This window comes from Balearica regulorum, chromosome 17 (assembly GCF_011004875.1).
Source record: "Balearica regulorum gibbericeps isolate bBalReg1 chromosome 17, bBalReg1.pri, whole genome shotgun sequence".
Classification (NCBI taxonomy): domain Eukaryota; kingdom Metazoa; phylum Chordata; class Aves; order Gruiformes; family Gruidae; genus Balearica; species Balearica regulorum.
In genome coordinates this window covers 1,731,028-1,752,142 of record NC_046200.1, presented here as the reverse complement: position 1 = coordinate 1,752,142, position 21,115 = coordinate 1,731,028, and the positions used below count along the sequence as shown (strand labels likewise).

General features: G+C 52.2%; 2 protein-coding genes across 2 annotated transcripts; one reads left to right on the top strand and one right to left on the bottom strand.

Annotated features, from left to right (window-relative positions):
* Positions 1-1,923: 1,923 nt before the first annotated feature.
* On the bottom strand, positions 1,924-6,727 carry MMAB (metabolism of cobalamin associated B). The gene is made up of 9 exons (XM_075769407.1): positions 6,570-6,727; positions 6,417-6,493; positions 6,202-6,295; positions 5,733-5,790; positions 4,810-4,882; positions 4,362-4,459; positions 3,974-4,038; positions 2,858-2,917; positions 1,924-2,517 (listed from the first exon to the last, which is right to left on the bottom strand). The coding sequence occupies exons 1-9, from the start codon at positions 6,653-6,655 to the stop codon at positions 2,430-2,432; spliced, it is 699 nt and encodes a 232-aa protein (XP_075625522.1). The 5' UTR covers positions 6,656-6,727; the 3' UTR covers positions 1,924-2,429.
* A 127-nt stretch (positions 6,728-6,854) lies between these two features.
* On the top strand, positions 6,855-20,577 carry MVK (mevalonate kinase). Its single transcript, XM_075769403.1, has 10 exons — positions 6,855-7,035; positions 7,116-7,263; positions 8,275-8,422; positions 9,663-9,818; positions 12,696-12,799; positions 13,861-13,906; positions 14,698-14,788; positions 15,263-15,379; positions 18,399-18,552; positions 18,882-20,577. Exons 1-10 carry the CDS (start codon positions 6,958-6,960, stop codon positions 19,031-19,033), a joined length of 1,194 nt encoding a protein of 397 aa, XP_075625518.1. The 5' UTR covers positions 6,855-6,957; the 3' UTR covers positions 19,034-20,577.
* The last annotated feature ends 538 nt before the right edge of the window (positions 20,578-21,115 follow it).

Here is a 21,115-nt window from a genome sequence, read left to right as displayed (position 1 = left end):
TCCCCTGCCTACCTTGGGGACAGCGCTCAGGACAGAAAGGTCCCTTTCAGACAGCCGAGCGCTGGGCGACGAGGTGGCGAGGCGGAGGGCAAACACCGTGCTGTGAGCTCTCGAAGGGCCGAGCGTGGTCCCGGCGGAGCTGAGCTCTGCTCTGCTGGGACCACGCTCGCTCTGAGCTCTGCTCGCTCCTAAATTCAAGCCCTGGCCCTCTGCGCCTGCTGGAACAGCAGGGTCACCCCAGACACCAGCCTCCCTCCGCATCGGCCCCGCAGAAACAATTGCACAGACGGCTTTGGGTAGAAAGGGAGAGGGGGGGAGCTGGAAGCTGAGTACACCCTAATAAATTTAATCTCTGCATCATGTTGAGTGTAGTAGCTAAATTTATTTCTCCTTGCAATCAAAACAATACTAGCTTTGGTCCCAAAACAGTAGTGAGATTTCTTCCCCCCAGCTGGAAAAAAAAGAAAATACTATAAATCCATCCTGGAGCTGATTTATATAGCATTCATGAAGAATTTATATTGCAAAGAATTTTATTCAATTAAACTTGAAAAGCCTCTAGATTCTTAAGGTTCAATAGTGATCACTGAGACAGAGCTATCATAAAACTGGATGGCCTGTCTGGAGCAGGCACTGAGAAAATGTCTGATGTGACATTGCAGCTGACGGTACAGTCCAAATCAAGAGCATTTGTCATTGGGATGTGTTACAGTCTAAGGCTTGGAAAATTACTCTGTGAAAAATGTGCATTAACAATAGCCATGAAATATCTGTTTAAAAAAAAAAAAAAGGGTGAATAACGAGACAGCGCTATCTATTAGCGCTGGGCATTCTTCACTGACCCCACTCTGATTAGAAAGTTAACACAAAAGCCGGAGACTCTTTTGGGAAGCAAGTTTAGGGTTGTTTCTACTGAAATAATTGAACGGAGGAAGCTGCATGACTGAAGAGCTCCCGCCCCTGGAAGTGGCAGCCTCTGTGCAGGACAAGCTCCCTGGGTGCGCGTAATCCCCGCACGGGTTTCCACCACGCTCCTCCACACAAGGAGGGCAAAACTTCAGCCACCGTCCCTGACCCGCGTTCGTCCCAGTTATATTTCCAAGCTGTAAGTGGCTCGGGCTTCACTGTAAAACCGTAATTGTCTGTATTCTCTACACAACCTGGGGAGGAGGCGTTACCTCGTTCAGCCGGGGGCGACACGCTAGTTTACGTACCGAGTACGTTTTCTGGCCGTTCTCAGTCCCTCGGGAAGCTGAAATGGAGGATGTCTTCTCTGTTAAGTACTGCACTCTGCTCTCGTGACGTTTGCGGCCGGATTCTCTGAGCTCTAGGACACGCTCTAATCTGCTCTGCTGAGGGCTCCGTGACAGCGACACTCCTGAGGTCGATGCGGGCGTTAACGCGTGCGAGATACGAACCCCTTTAGGTGTCAGCCTCTCTCTTCCAGCGCTGTCAGCTGAGGCGGCACCAGGCCCCTGCCACTCATCACAACCCCGTTAGCTGCAAACTTAGGGACGCGAGTGGGCCCCGGCAGATAAGGCACGAAAACCGAGCAAGGGCTCTGCTCCTTCAGCTGGTACGGGCAGCGAGGGGGATGCTGTGACCAAACTCGGAGGGGGCTGTGCCCTCGGAGGGGCGGCTCCACGTGGAGTAAACCCCAGCTACCTAAACACAGCTTGCCTGCACACGACATGCAGGATTCGGCCCTTCCTCCTTTAATCCCCCCCACCCCAGTGAGCCCCGGTCCTGGCAGAGGATGCACTGGATTGTCAGCACAGAGACATCCTTCACAGGCACAAAGAGAGGCAGCCAGGGCCAAAGAATTCGCAGTGCATTCCTGTAAATCTACCCAGCTCAGCTTCAGCCAGGGCTGATGGATTGAAAGCAACTTAAAAAAGAAAAGCACACTGGGCTCAGTATTAAAGTATGACAGTTAAGGGCCCTTTGGTACAAGTAAATCACATTTATTATTCCAAAGCTTGTGGACAGAGTTCCCGAATCTCTACGCAGTTGCTGTTCTGTACAAGCATTATGACTTACAAAGAGAAGCTGATTGTTTTCTCCTCTTCATTCCTCAGAGTCCTGCCAAAGCCTTTCCACAGCACCTGCTGCTGCCCAGGGAAATTAAGACATCTCTAGAAATCAGCTGTAGTTCTCTGAAGTCTCCTGCCTCAGCTCCAGCTCAGGGCAAACAGGAACTCCGATGCCATCGCCGCAGGGTTATACGAGGGATACTGGGACAAGGCCCCGTGAACAGACCAGCTGTGCTCTTACAGCACTTGTGAACAAGGTCCTAGTTATTTAAATTGAAGTTCTTGGCAGCTCACGTTTCCAATCCAGGCTTGTTCTCTTTCCCTTCCTTGATGGGGGAAAGCAGTCCGCTGGATTTAGCTTCCCACGATCAAGGAAACAAACATTTCAGCTCCCTGTTATGGCTCAGGCTTTACATATATTTTCTCTTCATTCCCTTCCTTCATTGCAGCATAACGTGCCAAAACGAAGAGATAGTCACTCAGCCTGGAAACCGAGGGAAAACCAGTGAAACCAGCAAAGCACGTTTGATTACAGCACGAGAACTGCAGGTGCCGGAAGGCAAAGAGAGCCCACACGACAAGAGATTTCCAAAACGGCCTTCAGTAAGAAAGCTGACTGCTCCCTCAGCACCCCAGCAGTGTCTGCAAACACACAGGCCTTGCAAGAATACCTTTTAACAAGCTTCTTGTTGAAACTTGAAAGATCTTGTTCTAGAAAAGCAGCTTTCCGAGAGGTAAAACCCCACAGTTTTATCCCAGGACTAAGGAACACCAGCCGCACTTCGGTTGTACAGAGTAAGGGTTTGGTTTTTTTTTTTTTTTACCTGTTTAAGTATTTGGCCACGTTTGGATCTGCTTCCCCTGCTTGTACTAAAGGAATCACGCTAGAAGAAGAAAAGGGAAATTTTAGTGTATTTAACTTTCTAGCTCTAAATGCACAAAGGACTGTCATTTGCCAGAGTGCCGACCTTCACACCCCAGCGTCCCCTGGAGTCCCCTGCGACTCCCCCAGCACAGTGTGACCCCTGGTTACTTCCCCAAGACGAATCCGTGGTGATCCGCTACATGATGCAACTAATTTTTGTAACCACTCTGGAGGACTGCAGCTCCATTCCTCTAACAGCTACTCATCAGCGGGTATCACCAAACAGTGGGAGCAGTTAGCAGGTACTAATACCCTGAAGGATCACTGTCCTTTTCTGCAGGTAAGCAGGGACCCTTCTGTTGAGGGAACAGAGCTGCTCTTGCCTCCTGACTGCTGTACAGCCCTCTTTCTAGCTTGCTTTGGACAAGAAACCACTGACTGTGACGTTAGTTTTTGGAAGATCTCCTTGCTGTCCACGCAGCAGAGCACACCCACAGAAACACCTTCCTGCGCATCGGCGGCTTCGGTAGGGAAACTCCAGCAACTCGGAACTGCTGACGCGCAGGTTCAGGCTAACACAGGAGACTTGGTGTGGAAGTGATTTACAGAACGAACAGACGAGAGTTTTGTCCTCCGGACCTTACCAGGGGAGCTTTAATCTCCAACAGAGACATGGGACAAGGCAGGGTGTGGGCAGTAACATCTTAAGCCGCTAAAAGCTGCACCAGATCTCACACCGGCCAGTGCCCCAGCTTCCATGGTGCTGGCCTACAAAACTCACTCAGCAAACCAGATACGAGCTGAACACGTAGGTGCATCTCAACATAAACCCGCCTGTCCTTTCTGAAGTTCTTAGCTCAGATGACCCAGTTCGGGGGGGGGGGAAGAAAGACTTGCTTCTTGCTGACTGCACTCCTGGAATTTCACTAATACAAACACACGAAGCTTGACTCAAGCTTTAGCCGAGCGCAATACAGCTAAGGTTGATTGCTCCGACTGCAACCATTCGCTCTCACTGTAGCGTTCCAATCACCTTTTATCAATTTTATTCCGTTACACCACAGCCAACACTCACCACCTTTCAGCTCTGCGGCAAACAGCTCGGGAAAAATGCAGAGCAGCGCTGCTTTTACCTCCTGACTGAAACAACAATGAAACAGCGCATCAGTGTCTGCCAACAACAGATATAGCCATCCACCTTATTGTGTAACTGCAGCAAAGCTTATCGCATCTCACACACGCATGCAACTGAACCCTGCGTTACGGCTAGGCAACTGGGAAGAGATACCTGAATGCAGCAGGATGTGGAAATTTAACTCAACCGGGTTCTTCCCCCTGCTTTTCTTTTGGTATTTGTCCATGCAAATAACGGCCTCGCAACCTGTTTTCCCGCGGCAAGTGGCGGAGCAGGTTTACCCTAACGAAGCGAGCCTTCTCCAGTGAAAGGCATAAGCAGAACCTACTGGCAAGATGAAAGCTCTGAGCGGAGGAAGCTGCTCTGAGTAACTGTCAATCCACTGCTCCAGCTCCAGAACTGGCTTCTCACTAAAAGACGTTCGTTCTACAGAGGGAAAAGAAGAATCACCGAAAAGAAATGCAGGCGTAATTCAATCTACAGATAGAGCTCTACTTTAATATTTCTTGGATCAGCAAGTCCTAAGAAAGCATCCCAAAGAGATACTCCTGCTAGAGCAGGGCTGGCTCCCTCTCGGCAGCTGTGCCTGGGTGTCAGGCCAGCTTACAGCGCTCGAGTCACACACAGGCGGCAGCAGCACTTGTGTGACCAGGCGTGACCTCATTCAGCAGCCCGACACGCGGCCCTCGGGCAGCTCTAACTACCACAGAGCGGAACAGCCTCCCACAGCAGCGATTCAGGAACTGTTATCCCAGGAAAGTAACTGCGGGGCTTACTTAAGTGAGCCTCCCTGGCTGAGGAGAGAGGCGTCGCGATGTTGGAGCCCACATCCTGCAGCATACACTGGACCTAGATGTGGCAATCAGGACAAAAACAAGAAGCACTTTCATTAACCAGCCTTTGATGCTCCGGTACAACTGCAGCAAGCTCCGGGAGGTGACAGCTGGTTGTGCTGATTAAAGAAGATCCTACCCTTGTTGTTCATCATCCCCCAGCCTGCTGGCAGGGGGGGATCAGGTAAGTGCTCCCTAATTGCTTTATGAGAAGCCAGATTAGCGCATGTACTTGTTTTCACTGGCACATTAAACCACCCTGGCTGACTTTGCAGAAAGACTGGGGAGTGCTCACATAATCCCTGTGCTGGTAGGACACCGAACCAGTAATCTCTGGAAGAAAGACAGTGACAAACAGCTGCAGACAGCGCTTGGCTCGATGTCACATCTGCTTACAAGAGGGGCATCTCTCCACGGCCCGGGATACTCGAGCGGCAGTCTGGTGAAGCTTTATAAAATCTCTGATTAGCTCCTTCTGAGTTCTTGTGCGCAGCGAAGCTAATTAGCAAAACCCACAGACGGCCACGGCGGGAGCTGTCTCCCACCATCACGCCCACGATTTCAAGTGTGAGGCGATGTGACAAGACTTGTGTCCGTGACCATGTATAGTAACAGGTCTGAATAAATCTAGAGATATGTTGGCCTGCCCATAACTAATCACTTGGTCTACCAGTTTCCTTCTTGGTTAAAGAAATTTATTTCTTAGAGAGTAATCAAGGGCCAGAGTCTTAAGCATTTATTTAAATACTAAATTTATTAAATTCCTGTGTGTCAGTGGGAGCACTGTGTCTAAAATTAAAGAGTTTAAGAATGCATTTCAATAGCATAGATGAAGTGACTGGGTGAGGATTATCATTAATACTCACTTTGTGAAGCTGTTCAACAAACGTGTGGCCCTTTTCACTGCTAAATTCACCAGCAAGCCTAGGTTTGAAAAAAAACCCCAACAGAGTTAGCTGGAAAAGAAAAAATAACAATTCTGGATATACATTTTTTCCATATGAAAAACACACAATTTGGACACTCCTGACTGTTTGTCTGTGCATCCCTCCGGAGAAACGTGGTCCACAGCGTATCCCCTGCCCTCCCCTGGGCGACGGGCCTGGGAGAGCCGCTCTTAGCGGAGGAGGATGCCCAGAAGACCCCACGGAAGGGGGTCGGGACGCTGTCACCAGGCCTTTGAGCGTGGAGGGCCTGGGCTCGGCCTGCCCAGGGCCAGAGCCCCCCTCCCCGGGCTGGCGGCGAGTTCCCCGCGGAGCACGGCCACCCTGGCAGGCCGGGGCTGGGCCCCCGCAGCCCCTCCGCCCGGTAGCGGGTCCCAGGGCAGGCGGTTACCCGATGGCCGAGCTCAGTTCGTCCGTGGCTCCCAGCGCTTCGAAGATCCGGTCACCCTTCGGCCTCCGCTCCCCGGTGAAGGTGCTGGAGAAGCCTGAGGAAAAGGCCCGGGGGAGGCGCTCAGAGGCCGGGCCCGGCCCAGCGGAGCGGCGGGGGTCGGGCCAGGCTCCGCCCCGCGCTCTCTCGGTGTGTTCCCCGCCGCCCCCGGGCACTACCTGCGTCTCCCGTTCTCGTGTAGATCTTCGGGGCCCGGTCGCTGCGGGGACCGCGGTCGGAGGAGCCGCCGTCGGGGCTGAGGAGGCACAGACCGACCGTGAGAAGGGGCGCCGGGCCCTGCCCGCCCGGCCCCGGCCCATCCCCGCGCTCACCTGTCCGCCCCGCTCCGCTGCCGCCGCCCCGCCGCCCCCAGCGGCCCCCGCAGGCCCCGGCCCGCCGCCGCCGCTCGCCGCAGCATCCCTCTCGGCCACCGTAGCCGCCGGCCGCCGCCCCCTGACCCTCCGCGGCCACCGTCCCTCCTTTCGCCCACTCCCGCTGTCACCCCAGCACCGCACCACTCAGCGCCGCCGCATTCCGATTGGCCTTTCCGAGGTCCCGCCCCCGAAAGAATCCTGGCTATTGGCTGGAGAGCGGGGGGCGGGGCAAGGCAGGGCTCCTATTGGTCAGTGGGACTGTCGGTCCGCGCGGTTAGAGTTGGGTGTCTGAGGTGCCGGTGCTGGGTCCCTGGGAGGCCGCGTCCTGCGGCGGGGCCGGTGGGAGATGCGGGACCGGGACCTGGTGCTGTCCGCCCCGGGGAAGGTCATCCTCCACGGGGAGCACGCCGTGGTGCACGGCAAGGTAAGGAGCCTGCTGGGCGCTCCTGGGGCTCCGGCCCGGCCACCCGCACCTCCCCTGACACCGCTTCTCCTCGCCCGCAGGTGGCCCTGGCCGTGGCGCTGGACCTGAGGACTTTCCTCCGCCTGCGGCCCTGCGGGGAGGGCCGGGTGTGCGTCCGCCTGCCCGGCGTCGGTGTCGTGAGGAGCTGGGACACCCCCCGCCTCCAGGCCCTGCGCGGGGGGTTTGCAGGCAAGTGCCGGGCGGAGGGAGCCGCTGCCCGGCGCCTTCTGCTCCGTGGCCGCGCTGGGGCCCCGCGGGGTTATTTGTGCCCCCCGCAGGGTGTTGTGGAGGCGGGGGGCCGCGTCGTCTGTGACCGCGCTCGGTGCGTGCTTAACTAACGCGTCCCTGCACAGCCCCGGCTCAGGCACCTGCAGCTCCCCCGTGTGTCACTTGGGACCCGCCTGATGTGTCTGGGCCTGGCTGTGGCTCTGGGCTCCTGTTTCAGGTTCCCAGGGGCTTGTTCTAGTGCTGCTGTACCTCGGGCAGTGCTCTGACACCTACAGGAGCCCTGTCCAGGTGTATTGCTGGCAGGAGCCAAAAAGGAGCCTCTCTGAAGCTGGTCTGAGTTGGGGGCTCTTGGGGAAGGCAGGGGTACAGGGCCTGTTTTCCTGCCTCTCTGCCCCACGCCAGCCTTCACTGGGATTTCTGCAGCATCTTGTCCTGGGTGGAGTGCCTGAATGGCAGTTGTGCCATTTCCCTCTGGAGGACCTGGCATTAAGTCCTGTGATCCTTGTGAGCACTGTTTGCTTAGCAGAAAGCAGAACCAAGTCTGCCGTGTCAGAGCATGGATAACCTCTCTCAGCACTGGCCAAAACTTCTCTTACGTTGATGCCTGCTCCTGGCCGTTTGGAGTCTGGACTCGCGTGAAGCGTGTCAGAATATCCACGTTCTTTAATAAAGAGTTTGTAACTTGCCAAGTTGTACATGGTGATGGATGGGTGCACTGGGAAGTGTAGGCAAGGAGACAGTTGCTGTAATACAGCGCAGATGTGGAAACACTGGGTTTTCAGAGTGGCTGGTGGAGATTTTGCTTTTATTTTGTCATGAATCCTCAGGTAGAAGGTTAGTAGGTGAAATCTGAAATTGGCTCAGTCTATTTCTGCCTACTATAACAGGAGATGTTGTTGTGTAAATACTGCTTTCAAGTTAACAATTCCCTGGTTTCTAAGTGTTTAAATTCTCCCCTGCTTGCTTCCATAGCTGACTTTGATGAGTCTAAGTCCCCCAGCATAGAACAGCTGGATACACTGAGAGAGTTTGCTGGAATTGCTGCCGGAGCCTCAGCTCCCGAGAGCCTTGCTACTCTTGCCTTTCTGTATATGTGCCTGGCTATTTCGGCTAAGTATGGGTAAGGCTATCTTCCTGCCCCAAAATAAACCTGCTATCTTGAGTGTTGTTCACCATTAATTGCTCCTACAAGGTCACAGGAAGAAACCAAATCTTTGAGAGAAAATAAGAAATTATAGAGAGCCTCATTTCATTTAGGTTCTGAGCACCTCGGGGGACACTTTCAGAGCTGAGCTGTTTGGTGGGTGGGGTGCCCCAAGCAGGTGGGCTGGGAGTCGTCTGCTCTTGTTTAGGCATCCAGCTTTGAGGTGCTTAAGTCAGAGCAGTTCATCCCACCCTTCCTGAACAGTCAAGAGACGCAGAGACAGACATCCCTCCCTCCAGCAGGCAGCTCATTTCATGCTGGCTTAGCTTAGAAAACCCTCTACAGAAATGAGCTGTGAATTCATTGTCTGAGCTAAGTCTGATCCCTCCTGTGGGCTGCCTCTCCCTAAAAATATGAGAACTTGGGGTAAATGCAGCTCAGGGCTGTTCCAGTTCCTAAACTTGACCAACGCTGTTGATGGTATCAGTGTAAGTTACTGGACAGGTGCTCAGAGCAATGCCTGATACAGGACTGCTTGCTATTTTAAACCAAGTCAGAACCCGACTTCAATATTCATCGCAAAGAAATCAAAGGTTAAAGAATTATCATGTGTAGCTGCATCGTGTTTTGCTTTGCAGCCTCTGAGTTGCTTGGTGATGGCACTGGGGCTGTCACCAGCCTGCTCTGAAACTGTCAGTTCATAGTTCGTGTCACTCACCAGCCAGTGAAAAGCTTTCGGGTTTGATGTTGGGGTCTGTAACGCAACCCGGACTCATTCAGTGGAGAAAAGGGGCGTGTGGGCACAATATGTGCGGATTTCACCTTCCCCCATCAGCTTGTCCTCCAGTGGGATGTAACTAGGCAGTTAGGGATTTGGGATATCTAGGCTTTATTTAGAAATATGTCTAAAACTGTGTTTACGACAATCTTTGATGGGTCTCTCAGTGGTATTTAGTTACTAAGTGCCCGTGCTAGCAGCCTGATCCAATTCAGCAAGGCTTTGTTCTAGTACAATGGCTTAGCAAGGCTGCTCAGCTGTGCTAACTGAGCTCTTGTGAAGCCAGGCTGTGTCGGATGGGTGTGCATGTGCTGATGTTGCCAGTTTTCAACTAGCTTTTCCTGTGTTCCGTCCTAATTGACATCTTTTGTCTTTGAAATGTTGTCTCAAGATGGAATTCAAGCTCATCGTGTTACCTGTTGCGTGTTTGTGTTTCAGAGATGTTCCCAGTGTGGACATACTGGTGTGGTCTGAGCTGCCCGTGGGAGCTGGGCTGGGTTCAAGTGCCGCCTATGCTGTCTGCTTGGCCGCGGCCCTGCTGACGGCGTTTGGAGCCATCTCATGCCCTCTGAAGGAGGGAGAGTCCTCAGCCAGGTAACGCTTTGGGGAGGCCTCCCTGCTTTGGGTTCTTGGCCCGGGGCAGTTCTGCTCTCTGTGCCCCTGTCTTTCCTTTGACCCGCACAGATTCTGGCACAGGCACCTCTCTGGTTCTCTCTGGCCGCCTCCTGGGCTGTGGCCGCAGCAGCGGCACCCTGAGCCCAGCTCCTTTCCCCTCCTGTTCTCTTGCTGTCCTGCATTCCCAGCAGCAGTGTTCCCTGTCCCAGGGCTCTGACTTGCGTGTTTACAATTCGCTTTTCCTGATAAAAGCAACTGGATGCAGAGACTTGGTAAAACTTGCACCATTTCCCTTGTCTAGTGTAAGATATACATACTAATTAAAAAAAAAAAAAAATCTTTATTTTGCCAAGAAAATAAAACATGTACTTACTGTGGTGAATTTTTTTAACATCTGTTTCTTCTCTGTCCCTGAGCATCTTCCAGGTTTTGCTTTGCGTCCTCAAGGAGTCGAGGATCCTTTCTGTTTTTTCTGCATTTTCACGTTAATTTTTTTTTCTGCATGTGGTACATTTCCTTCTGATTTCCTGCCTTGAGTTTCCCCTTTATCAGTGGTGGGTGAAAGGGATTTTCTTTCCTTCTGCCCTTGGGTTGCTTTCCCTTGGAGTTCAGTCTTGAAAAACTGCTCTGCTGTGTGCCTGAGGAGGCTCTGTTTAAAGCTGCATATCACAGCTGGAGTGGCAGAACCTTCTATTGTGCGCTCCGTGCCAGGTGCAACCTTTTGTGGTTGGCTTCTGCGGATTTTGTGTGGGACTGAAAGTGAGACAGCAAGAGGGGGTGACTGTGTTCTGCTTCAAAAACAGAGTTTGCAGCCTGACCCAGAAACACGTTCTTGGAGCGGAGCAGTTTGTACGCCGTGCTGAGGCAAATGTCCCAAATGGTCACGGGGCATGAGGAATACAAGGCCAGTTCCAAACCAGGCAGTGAGGATGTCTTCATTCCCTGCTCACACTTCTTAGCTTCAGCTTGAATACAGCATTGGGTTGTTTTTTTTCTTCCAGCTGGCATGCAGAGGGGTAAGTGAGAGATGGGGGTGTCAGACTTCAGAAGGTTTTTGCTTAACGTCGCAAGAAAAGAACAGCGTGATATAATGACTCCTGTGTAGAGAAGAATCGCAGCCTCTCAAAGAGGATTAAAAACAAGTGGTTTACAGCAAACTGCGCTTCTATTTTGAGTAGCGGTGGTGTGAGCTGTTTTCCTGAATGCTTCACAGATTAAATATTGGCAAGTGAAATGAAAGGTGTGTGGAGATGGATAAAGACATTCAGCTGAGGCCCAGGGAAGTGGGGAGTTAAAGGAAACAGCTTCCAGCTAGCAGATGGCGCTCAGAATTTCTGCCTTGCCTTAGCAGTGGTCAGTGACCGTTCTCATTATTTCATGTAAGACTGTGTGATGCTTATCAAAAATCCTTGCTTGTGCCTCGGCTCCGTCATGTAATACCTATTCTGGGCCCCGTAGTCGAAAAACCTGTCGAATGGACGCTCTCGCTGCACCGAACACCAGCTCTGATCTCTGCAGAGCATCACTGATGCTGGTATATCTGATACCGCTGTGCATTAGGCCATTTGGACGGCAGCTTGGGACGTGTGCTGCGTGTCTGGACTGCGGAGCTGGCAGCGCTGTGTGGCAGGGGAGGGTCAGAGATGTGTATTAGTGTGGCTGTGTGAGCCCAAGTGTGTTACGGCAGGGTGCGGCGGGGACTAGCCGGCTCCCTGTGGGTGTTGAGCTTCCCTTGGGGTGCCAGGGTTTGAGAGAGTCCTTCCGTGTGGAGTGAGCGGGTGGGTTTGAAGTACGCTGGTGGGTTCTGGAGGTGGTTGTGTGGGTGTGTGCCTTGCAGAAGCAGGCCCAGAGCAGGGAGTGGGGTTTTGAGAGATGCTGGGGGGAGAAATCACTGTGGGGGAATTGTGGTGAAGTTGCAGCCAGCGATTGCTTTGTAAGTGCCAGCTCTGCATTTGCTTTTTGTGTTGCCACAGCCCATTAATTAGTACGTTCAGTCAGGGGCCTTGATCCTTGCTGAGTCTGACCCAGCACCAAACTCTTTGTGCCAGCGTGTAAACTCTCAAAGCACTTACCAATTTATGTGACGGCTCTTAAGACAACAGAAGGACCTGGTTTTGTGTCTTTAGCATGACACCGTCTGGATCTGCATTTGGTTCCCTTCTGTGCTCTAAGTGCCAGCACCCATTGCAGCTTGAAGTGTTAGGAGGTAATCCCTAAAAATCAAAGTCTTTGCTGGAGGTAGTAAAGCAGTTCTAAGTACACCTTTTGACCCAATTTGTGAGGCTTCTCAGCTGGCAATTAGAGGCTGAAGTTGCATGTGTGAAATGCAACTTTCACTATTTCTTTTCTCACGTTGTGCCTTTTGCATCTATAAATACACCGTTCTGCCTGTTGGCGAGCAGGATCTCGGGCCAAGATGTGTGGTAACACGCAGTGTCGGCACAGTGGGGATAAGTCAGGACTTGCATTCAGTTACATTTGATCTTAGCTGGGCCAGGGCTAGGCTTCTCCCTGAGCCCGCTCCCTCCCTCGCCACTGGCCTGCAGCAGGAGCGGTTGTACCCTCTGTGCTGTCTCTGTCCGTGGAGCAGCACCAGTTCCCCTTGCGGGCTGGATGCATTCTACATGGTGCTGTGCAGAAAAGTGCCAGCTAAGCGCTGTGAACAGCGATGCCTGCTCTCTGCCAGAAGAACAGAGCGCACAGAGAGGATTCGCGGTGCTGAGGCTTCCCACAGCAACTGGGTGCCTTGTATGGTTCCTGCTGCTTTTGTATCTCCTGCAGCCTCTGGTGCTTCTCTCTGTCACTCAGCGTGTGCTGGTTTCGGTTGTGTATTGGAGTTGTTTTCTTGCCTTTCAGGTGGACAGAAGAAGAGCTGACTTTGATTAACAGCTGGGCCTTCCAGGGGGAGCGGGTGATCCATGGCAATCCCTCGGGTGTGGATAATGCTGTTGGTACCTGGGGTAGGTGTGTGCTTGCTGCTCCCCAGTGCTGAATGTGGGTGCTGAGGAGAGGCTGACAGGGTGCAGGGCAGCAGCCATGTTTCCACTCTCCGCTGCAGAGAGCATCAGCTGTGGGAAGGTGGTGAGCAGATGCCGCAAGTTGCATTTCTGCAAATGATAAGGCTTGGTTGGGATTGCTGCAGGGACACTGGATGGAGCAGGTCGCCTCACTGCACTGGGGTACAGCAAAGGGACAAGAAACTCCCAAATTCAGGCCTTCGTTTTGATCCGAGTAGAGGGAATCCTTTTCTGTCTTGGTTTGCCCCATCTGTAAGCTGGGACTGGAGCCAGCTGGGCTCTTGGGAACTCGCTGCAGTAACACCAGCAATCGGCATCCCCCAGGCAAGTGCCGTGGGGCACAGACCCTGTTGCAAATAACTGATATTTAAACATTCTGGCGTGAACAAAGAAGCCTAATCCTGTCCCAGGGATAATGCAGTAGAAAATGCAGTTGGACAGCTGTCATTTAGTTTCAATTAGCAGAGACTTCCAAGTGGTTTGGAAGTGTCCTTGGAGACTTTTAATAATCTTTCTAATGAGACCTAATCGCAATGCCTCTGTAAAAGTAGGGGCCAAGTGAGACATTCCTTCTGGACAATGAAATTCCATGCTGCAGGATGACTGCTAACATGAGTGCACACGTTCAGTCCAGTTTGAAACCTGCGTGCTTGGCTCTGCCCCAGGGAATCGCCGCTTGATTCTTTTTTTTTTTTTTTCGGTAAAGATTTAATGCTGGCCAAACTCTTTGCCTTTTAAAAAATATTTAATGTGATCCCAGAGCAGAAGAGAGCAAAGGGGAAAGGCATTGGGTTAACTACATCCAGCCAGACTCTCTCATTAAGTCAGCAGGGTTAGGCAGATTCATGCTGTCTGAGAACATGGTTCATTTAGCTGGTGTTTCTTGCAATTACTGTCATATGCTCTGGGTGAGGCTCTAAAGATGAAAGACCTTCTGTCTCTTACGACACTGTGTTATCTCTCGGCTGGCTGTATACTGAGACAATGCATGTATTTTACTTTAGGTGGAGCCCTGAGATACCAATCAGGAAAAATCACACCATTAAAGAGGTAATATTCGAGTTTAAAAATAACACTTGGATACGGTGGGTGGAATATGTCAAAAGAGGCATTGGGTGGATCTCGTAGGGTGTGAGATTGATGGGAGATCGCTAACGGCGTGGCAGAAGGAAGGGCTCTCTAGCCAGATCTTGCTGTGGGTGTGGGTAGCTTGAGTGTTGTCTTGGTTTGGGGTGGACAGGAACAATGAAATGTTTGGTCATTATCTGACATTAGATGAACACAGCACAAAGGATCAATATTAATTTCATGGCATTATGGGCAGCAGGAACGGATCTGCTCCTGGCAGCAAATGACATTGCGGGGAGGGGGAATTTTTTGCTTACCTGGTGGTAGGACTGTGTGAAAACCCAACTGCAGAGGCAAATCCAGGTCCTGCATGTTCCCTCTGCCTCCTGCCAGTGAAGTATAATCTGACTCCATTAAAATCTTTCACAGTGCATGAAATTGCTCTATTAGCAGTTAATGGCTACTGCTGGCTACTCTCGCAGATAGTATTTCAAAGGAAAAATTTTGCTTGAAAAACGTGGATTTCAGTAAATACGTTACAGTCCTATTTATAGCACTTGTACAGTTGTTCCTTGTATCTAAGAGGAGCAAGTCTGAACCCAGCCAGCACTTAAGCACCTGCTTAACTTTCTTAAAACTAATGGGGCTCCTTATCTTGGGTGTCTTGCTCCAGTGGGCCTTTGAGGCAGAAGGAACTGTAGCTGTCTGGGACTGGGGAGCTGCCGGGGGACTGTGAAGGAGAGACGCGAGGAGATGTCTCTTCTTGCTTCCAGGGTGCCGATGCTGAGGATCTTGCTGACCAACACGAAAGTCCCTCGAAGCACCAAGGTCCTGGTGGCTGGTGTCAAGGAGAAGATTCTGAAGGTGCAGCGCCTGTGTGGTCGCAGGGATGGAGATGTGTGCTGGGGCGGGGTGGGGAGATAAGCCTCACAAGCTCAGATCTCCTCGTGGGGCACTGCAGGTCTCATGGGGATCTCTGGGAGATCCTTCCTGTGGTCGCTGCATTCCCACCTGCTGCTAGCTCACACCCAGCTGCCCTGGGAATGGGGGTTTATCTCACCTCTCCAGCACTAGCAGGGCTTGCCAAAAATCACCAGTTTGCAACCAGGAGAAGAATAGTTCCTTCCTCTGGCCTGTTTCCCTCTCTTCCTCCAGTTTCTGCAGGTGGGAGCAACTTGCCATTGCCCTGCTGTGCAGTGGGTTTTTCTGTGAATGAGCCACCCCAAATGGGGTGAGCAATTGTCTGGCTCCGAGAGAGTGTGGCTGATTTTATCACAGTGGGATTAGAAGACTAACGACGAGCAGTCTTCTCACATCTTGCCTTCCCCCCCTTCTCAGTTCCCTGCTATAATGAACCCGGTGCTGGACTCCATCGATGCAATTTCTCAGGAGTGCCAAAGTGTTCTGGAAGCGATGCCTGCAAATCCATCACCAGAGTATTACCCTGTGCTGGAGGTAAGGGGCTTGTTCGCCAGTATTTTTAGACACTGTTACTGTTGAACATCAAAATGTCATTTAAAGAACATTAAGTCTAAGAAAAAATTTGATAGCAGGAAATGTTCAGTTCTGAGTGAAGCCATGGTCTGTGTGTGCTGCTTTTAATGCCCTTCCTGGAGCCAAAGGACAGAAAGGAGCTGGTGTCTCTCCACAGCAGTGCGGAGGGAGGGAGGGAGGGAGGGAGTAGGCCTGGTGCTTTGTGGACCTGTAGCTTGAGAAATTTTGTTTCCTCTTGCTAAGAAACATGGAGCGAGTTCAGGCTGAGACGCTGCCTCCCTGCGCTGCAGGCCAGCCGTGCTCGTTCTGGCAGTCGCTGCCTCTGAAGCAACAGCTTTGTCATTGCCAAGGCTGGAGTGAAGAGCAGAGAGCCCAGCAGCCACTGGTTTGTGATGGACTGGTTACGAGCCAGCTCCCATTGCTCTGCGCTCATCCTGGCTCCAGAGGATAACAAACAGAGTTGTGCCCAGAGCTGACCTGACATTGATGCATGAGGTGCATACAAAGATCTGTGCTTGTCTTGGCTTTGCTCAAAGTAGGAGAGGCTGCTGTGGCGGGGGGAAGCGCGCTTCCAAGTGGAAGAAGTTTTTTGCAGTGCTGAGAGCACCATAATACTGATTCATACAGCCGTGAGGTAAGGATGTGTGGCAGTGTCCCAGCTGAGGCAAACCTGGCCTGGTCCCGGGTGCCAAGTGACTTGGACGGTCAAGAACCATTTGGTACAAGCGGTGCAGTTCATTTTTGGCATCTGTTTCCCACCCCTGCCACCGTCTCTGCCGTGAGGACCTCTGCTCGTCCTTGCTCTCGCTGGTAGGTTGACCCCTCCGCAGCTGGGCCTGTGCTCTGGGGGTGCAGGAAGGACTCTGGGATGGGACACAGAGCTGCTGTCCCACTTGACCTCTGGCAGCAGCAGATGGTGGGTACAGCCTTCTGCTCTTCCCTCCAGGCTGTGTTCCATCTCGCTGCGTGTGGGTGCTGGGACTGCAGCAAGCACGGGAGGGTCTCCCATGGGGTTCATAGCAAAGTCCTTCTGGTCCCTTCACACCCAGAGGGTGCTGGGTTTCTGTACCCATTGGGTTGGACTGGGCTGGCAGGGCTGGGGGAGATCTGGAGTCTGTTGGCAGCACAACTTCAGACAACTCCTCTCCACATTGCTCAGGCGTCCGAAGTATTGGGGGACTGGGAAGAGGAGGGCTAATTGGAAGCATGCTTTGAGATCCTCACATGTATACAAGGCTGCTTTGGCATCTTCCAATGCCCAGGAAGCACTGCTGCAGAGAGCAGGTTTCTGTCTTGAATCTGTTGGTTTGGCTTGTACTTGAAGAGCCCACAGAGGCACAGTTGATTATATGCAGCATATATATATATATTTGGCTGTTTCTGAAATGTGCAGTTCTGGACAGCATTGTATTTGAACCATCGAACTAGTCGTCTGTGTCATAAGCTGTCATCCGATTCCTGGCAGATTTTGGATCAGGAGATGACAGGTGTCTTGGATCATCATAGACAGTGCTGTGCCCTCACTCAGGCATATAAAGAGGCCTCTAGATGGACGTCTGTCCAACCCAGCGCAGAACTTGTGATATACGCGCTCTGCATGTGACTGGCTAATTCATCTCCCTGCATTTGTTTAAACACAGTACAGAAATGCTCTGGAGGGGGGCAGAGGGATTATTTCTGTGTGGTGTTGGCAGGAGACCTGTGCGGAGCTGAGGGAGGGGGATGTGACTGACACCTGCCATGCCGTAGCATGGCTCCCGTCGCTCCCTGTGCGCAGCATCCCTCCCGGCTCACCGCAAGCTGCAGGCGGGGAAGTGCTCGGTGGCACCGGCTGGAGGGGGGAGCACAGGGCTCCTGCTGGGGAGCCTCTCTGGGATGGGTCCCATCTCAGCCAGCACCCTGTTTGTGACACCCTCTGGGACAGTGATGGGAACAGCCGCTGCACACTGGGGAGATGACAGAGTTGAGGTGTTGTTGAGAATGAGCTTCCTCCGCTGATGGTGCTGATGGGCTGGGAGGGCACTGCAGTGCTTCGGGGCCGGGTATCTGTTCCTGGCCCTGCTCCAGGCTCGCTCTGAGTGTGGGCCAAGCCCTTCCCTCTCTTCCTTAATTCCTCACCTCTACTACTGGGAGGAGAGAAGCTGTAACTCCCACCTCTGTGTGGCATTGTCCATCACTTGGGCCCTTTGGACTTTGCTGCTGTGGCAGCTTTCTCCAGGAGCAGCAGGGTTTGTGGCTGGCTGGGACAGCGTGGCAGGGATGCTCTGCTTGGAGAGTGGCTTGCGCTGCTCTCCCTCAAAGGGAGGACCCTCTCGACCCAACTTGTTCTGGGTGCCAGATTCCCAGCGTGGTGCTGGTGAGAGGCCCCTTGGCTCGCAGCCCAGGCCCTGCCCGTGAGGAGGGAGAAGTGCTGCACAATGCAAACAAGAGGAGGTAACTCCATGTTGCCTCTCCAGCAAAGCCGTTTTGGACTTGGCTGTGTCAGAAGTCCCCTGGATTTAGTTATGCTGGATGGATTGCAGAGCAGGGCAGGGTGACAGCCAGGAATGAGAGATGTTGGCTTAGTGCCCTTCCCACGGCCAGCGAGGGGGCTTGCACAGTCTCCTGCTCAGCATTCGTGTGACAGGGGAGAGGTGAAGCAGTCAGGAGGCATCAGGGAGCTCTGATTTAGCACCTGAAATAAATGCCAACGGGCAGCTTGCGGTGACCAGGATTTTCTGTCCTCCCTGAGTCCAGAAGCAGCTGTATCACTGTCACTGTGGTGAGCAGCAGCACCACAAATCACGAGGGGGACAGGGACAGATGAGCAGCACAGGGCTCAGACCCCGGCCTCGACCTTGCTGCCCTGTGCTGCTGGGCCTCGAGACGTGCTGGTGGCCAAGCTCCCTGCAGAAATGAGGTGGCTGGAAGGCAGGGCAGCTCCTGTGAAGAGCTTCTGTCACCATGTGTGCTCATTTTATGTGTGTGCGGTTGCTTTTAGGAACTCTTTGATATAAACCAACACCACTTAAACGTGATCGGAGTCGGCCATCCCTCCCTGGACAGGCTGTGCCGAGTGACGGCGTCTCACGGCCTGCATAGCAAGCTGACCGGGGCTGGCGGGGGCGGCTGTGGCATCACCCTGCTGAGACCAGGTCAGTAATCCTCTGCTCGCCCTGGGCATCCTTCCCTCGTTCCACGTGGCCCTGCCAGAGGGGTCAGGTTTGAAAGCAGAGGGATACGACGCTAGCCCTCATACGGCTGGGGTGGGGTGCGAAGCCACGTCACGAGCGTGGGATGGCTTGGCAGCGTGGTTTGCGGTGTTTCATACAGGGGTGATTCAGTGTGTTCATTTGTGTGTGCCAGACCCTCAGGGCGTTGGCTCCGTTCCAGCGGGCATGTGTTTAAACCTGCGATGGCCCGTTTCAGTCTCCCCGCAGTGGCCTAGCTGACTAACTGGCTGCTCTTGCCTTCCTCTTGGCAGACACCTCCCCGCTGGCCGTGGAAGCAGCCAAGCGAGACTTATGTGCCTGTGGATTTGAATGCTGGGAGACCAATATCGGGGCGCCCGGAGTGACCCTGCACTCCTTCTCGTCTTTGAACACCGAAGTGCTGCACGCGCTCTCTGAGAGTTAAGCTTCTGTCTCTGGCAAGACTGAGCTCTTGGCACCGTGTCCTCGGAGCGATAGCTGTGTGTGCCCTGGTCCTGGAAACGTCTCTCCTGGGTGGCTGTGGGCCTCTAGACACAGGTGTGGAGCAAATTTCAGGCCTGGTGTCACTGGGACTGGGGGCTGTGATGAGGACCTGGGAGCAACTGCTTGCATTTGAGCTAGGTTGGAGCAGGTTTGACCCAGGCTCTCAAAATCCTGTTTTGAATTTACTTGCTCAATTGCTGTGCTAATCCCAAGGGGCTGGAGGAGAGGGTCTTGGCTGGATTCCAGCGCGGATAATGACATTTTGCTTGGTTCTGCTGCTTCGGATGCATGTGGTGTCTCTTCCCTTCTCCCTTGGCATCCTGTGAGGGCAGGCAGCGAGGCTGGCAAGGTGGATGTGCAGAGTGCTTTGACTTTTTTGGGTGAAAAGTGTCTTGGCAGCTCAGGGCTTGACACTCAGGTCTCCATTTTCCTGAACTGCAATTCCTGGTGGAGAGGAAACCTTTAAATATAGCTCTTACCTGCTACTAATTAAAACTTGGATAATTAAAATGAAAGAAACAGCCCAATTCTAGTGAAATTATCCCTGTTTTCAGTCTTCCCCATAATCTGCCTGGGCTGATAAGCGGGGTCCCATAGCCAGGCTCTGGTTTCTGTTCGCGTGCTCGAGGTCTGGTTCCAGCAGCCGCTCTCACCTGTAGGGAGGGTGGCTAAAGGCAAAGGCGGTCTGGGCGTTTCTGCTTGTAATAGCTGTTCCAGGAATGAACCACAGAATGAAACCAGCATGTCACCTTGACCCTACGTCTTGTTGGGTGTGTAAATCGTGCCCCTGCCAGGGCGGGGGGAGACTGGGGCTGGAGGGGGGTCAGTGGCAGAGCAAACACAAATTGGCTTTAGTTTGAAGTAATTTAAGTAGAAAAAACCCAAACAAAAAACCCCTGCCTCCTCAAAAGCTGACCATAACTTGCAATTGGCAGACTATAAAACCTAAATGCATTTAAACTTATTACACGAGTGTAAATGCAGTTCTTACTTGTGAAATTTTAATTTAACTTGTACCACGGAACTAAAGGGAATTGGCAGGTAAGTGTCTGCAGCCAGAGTATCTTGAAGTAATAAGCTGACAGTGGTTGTGGTCTCTTCTGTACCTGCCAGAAAGATTTTTATCACTGCTCTGTTTGTTGAGGGTTTTTTTTGTTGTTGTTAGTTGGGGTTTTTTATAAGTGTAGCTCTGTTCAAGAATTGCTTCATTCAAAGCTGAGTAATAAATTGGCAGAGGTGGAGGAGCTTGCCTTCCTCTTCCAGTGCAGGAATCAGAAAAAAATCAAGTATGAGAAGTTGAGACGTACTAGCGCTAAAATCCAGGCATCGTGATGACCAGCTTTAGTTCACTGATCAGATGTAAAACTGTCTCTGGTTTTAATAAATTGATGGGGTTTTATGTGCAAAGTGTTCTTTGATAATTATGCTGGATACAAAAGGAAAAAAGTACCTTACACTGCTTCAATAAAAACAGGTTTCAGATGCTGGGTTTCTACATGTCTAATTACAATTCCAATTTGCATCCAGGAACGGCTTTACGCTAATCACAAGTCAGAAAGCCTGATAAATAATTTACCGTTTTCTAATACAGTGTAATCAATGTGAGTATCTGGAAGTGTGTTGACTCTCTAACCGCTTAAATGTGTCTGTAGTTTCTCCTGGTTAGCACAAAGAAATGCCAAATTCAGCATGAAGAAACTTCGCTTCAAAACAACATGTCTGGGGCTGATCCTCATTAGCTGCTTTCCTTGGAGTCAGCTGGAGGAGTACGGAGGAAAAGAACAGAATAAAAACTTTGATTTGCTGGTTAAAATCATAATTAAAAGCGGTGGTTTCAATAGACCAGCTGACCAACTCCTCCCGTTACCGTCCTGCTGAGCTGCCCAGGTCCTTCACAGAGCAGCAGAGCTTGTGCTGTCCCTGCTTTGGCTTCCACCTCCTCCCTGGGGCAGGGCAGTGGGATCCTGCGGGATCCTGCAGCCTGGGACCCTTCTGCCTGCAAACTTCCAGCCTTGTCTTGCCA

Excerpts from the sequence above, each read along its gene's own strand:
- MVK (XM_075769403.1), top strand. The coding sequence starts at position 6,958 with ATGCGGGACCGGGACCTGGTGCTGTCCGCCCCGGGGAAGGTCATCCTC. Across the intron at positions 7,264-8,274 it reads CCTGCGCGGGGGGTTTGCAG|CTGACTTTGATGAGTCTAAG; the intron begins GCAAGTGCCGGG and ends TTGCTTCCATAG. Across the intron at positions 8,423-9,662 it reads GCTATTTCGGCTAAGTATGG|AGATGTTCCCAGTGTGGACA; the intron begins GTAAGGCTATCT and ends TTTGTGTTTCAG.
- MMAB (XM_075769407.1), bottom strand. The coding sequence starts at position 6,655 with ATGCTGCGGCGAGCGGCGGCGGCGGGCCGGGGCCTGCGGGGGCCGCTG. Across the intron at positions 5,791-6,201 it reads GAACTGAGCTCGGCCATCGG|GCTTGCTGGTGAATTTAGCA; the intron begins GTAACCGCCTGC and ends TTTCAAACCTAG. Across the intron at positions 4,460-4,809 it reads AGCCAGGGAGGCTCACTTAA|AACGAACGTCTTTTAGTGAG; the intron begins GTAAGCCCCGCA and ends TTCCCTCTGTAG.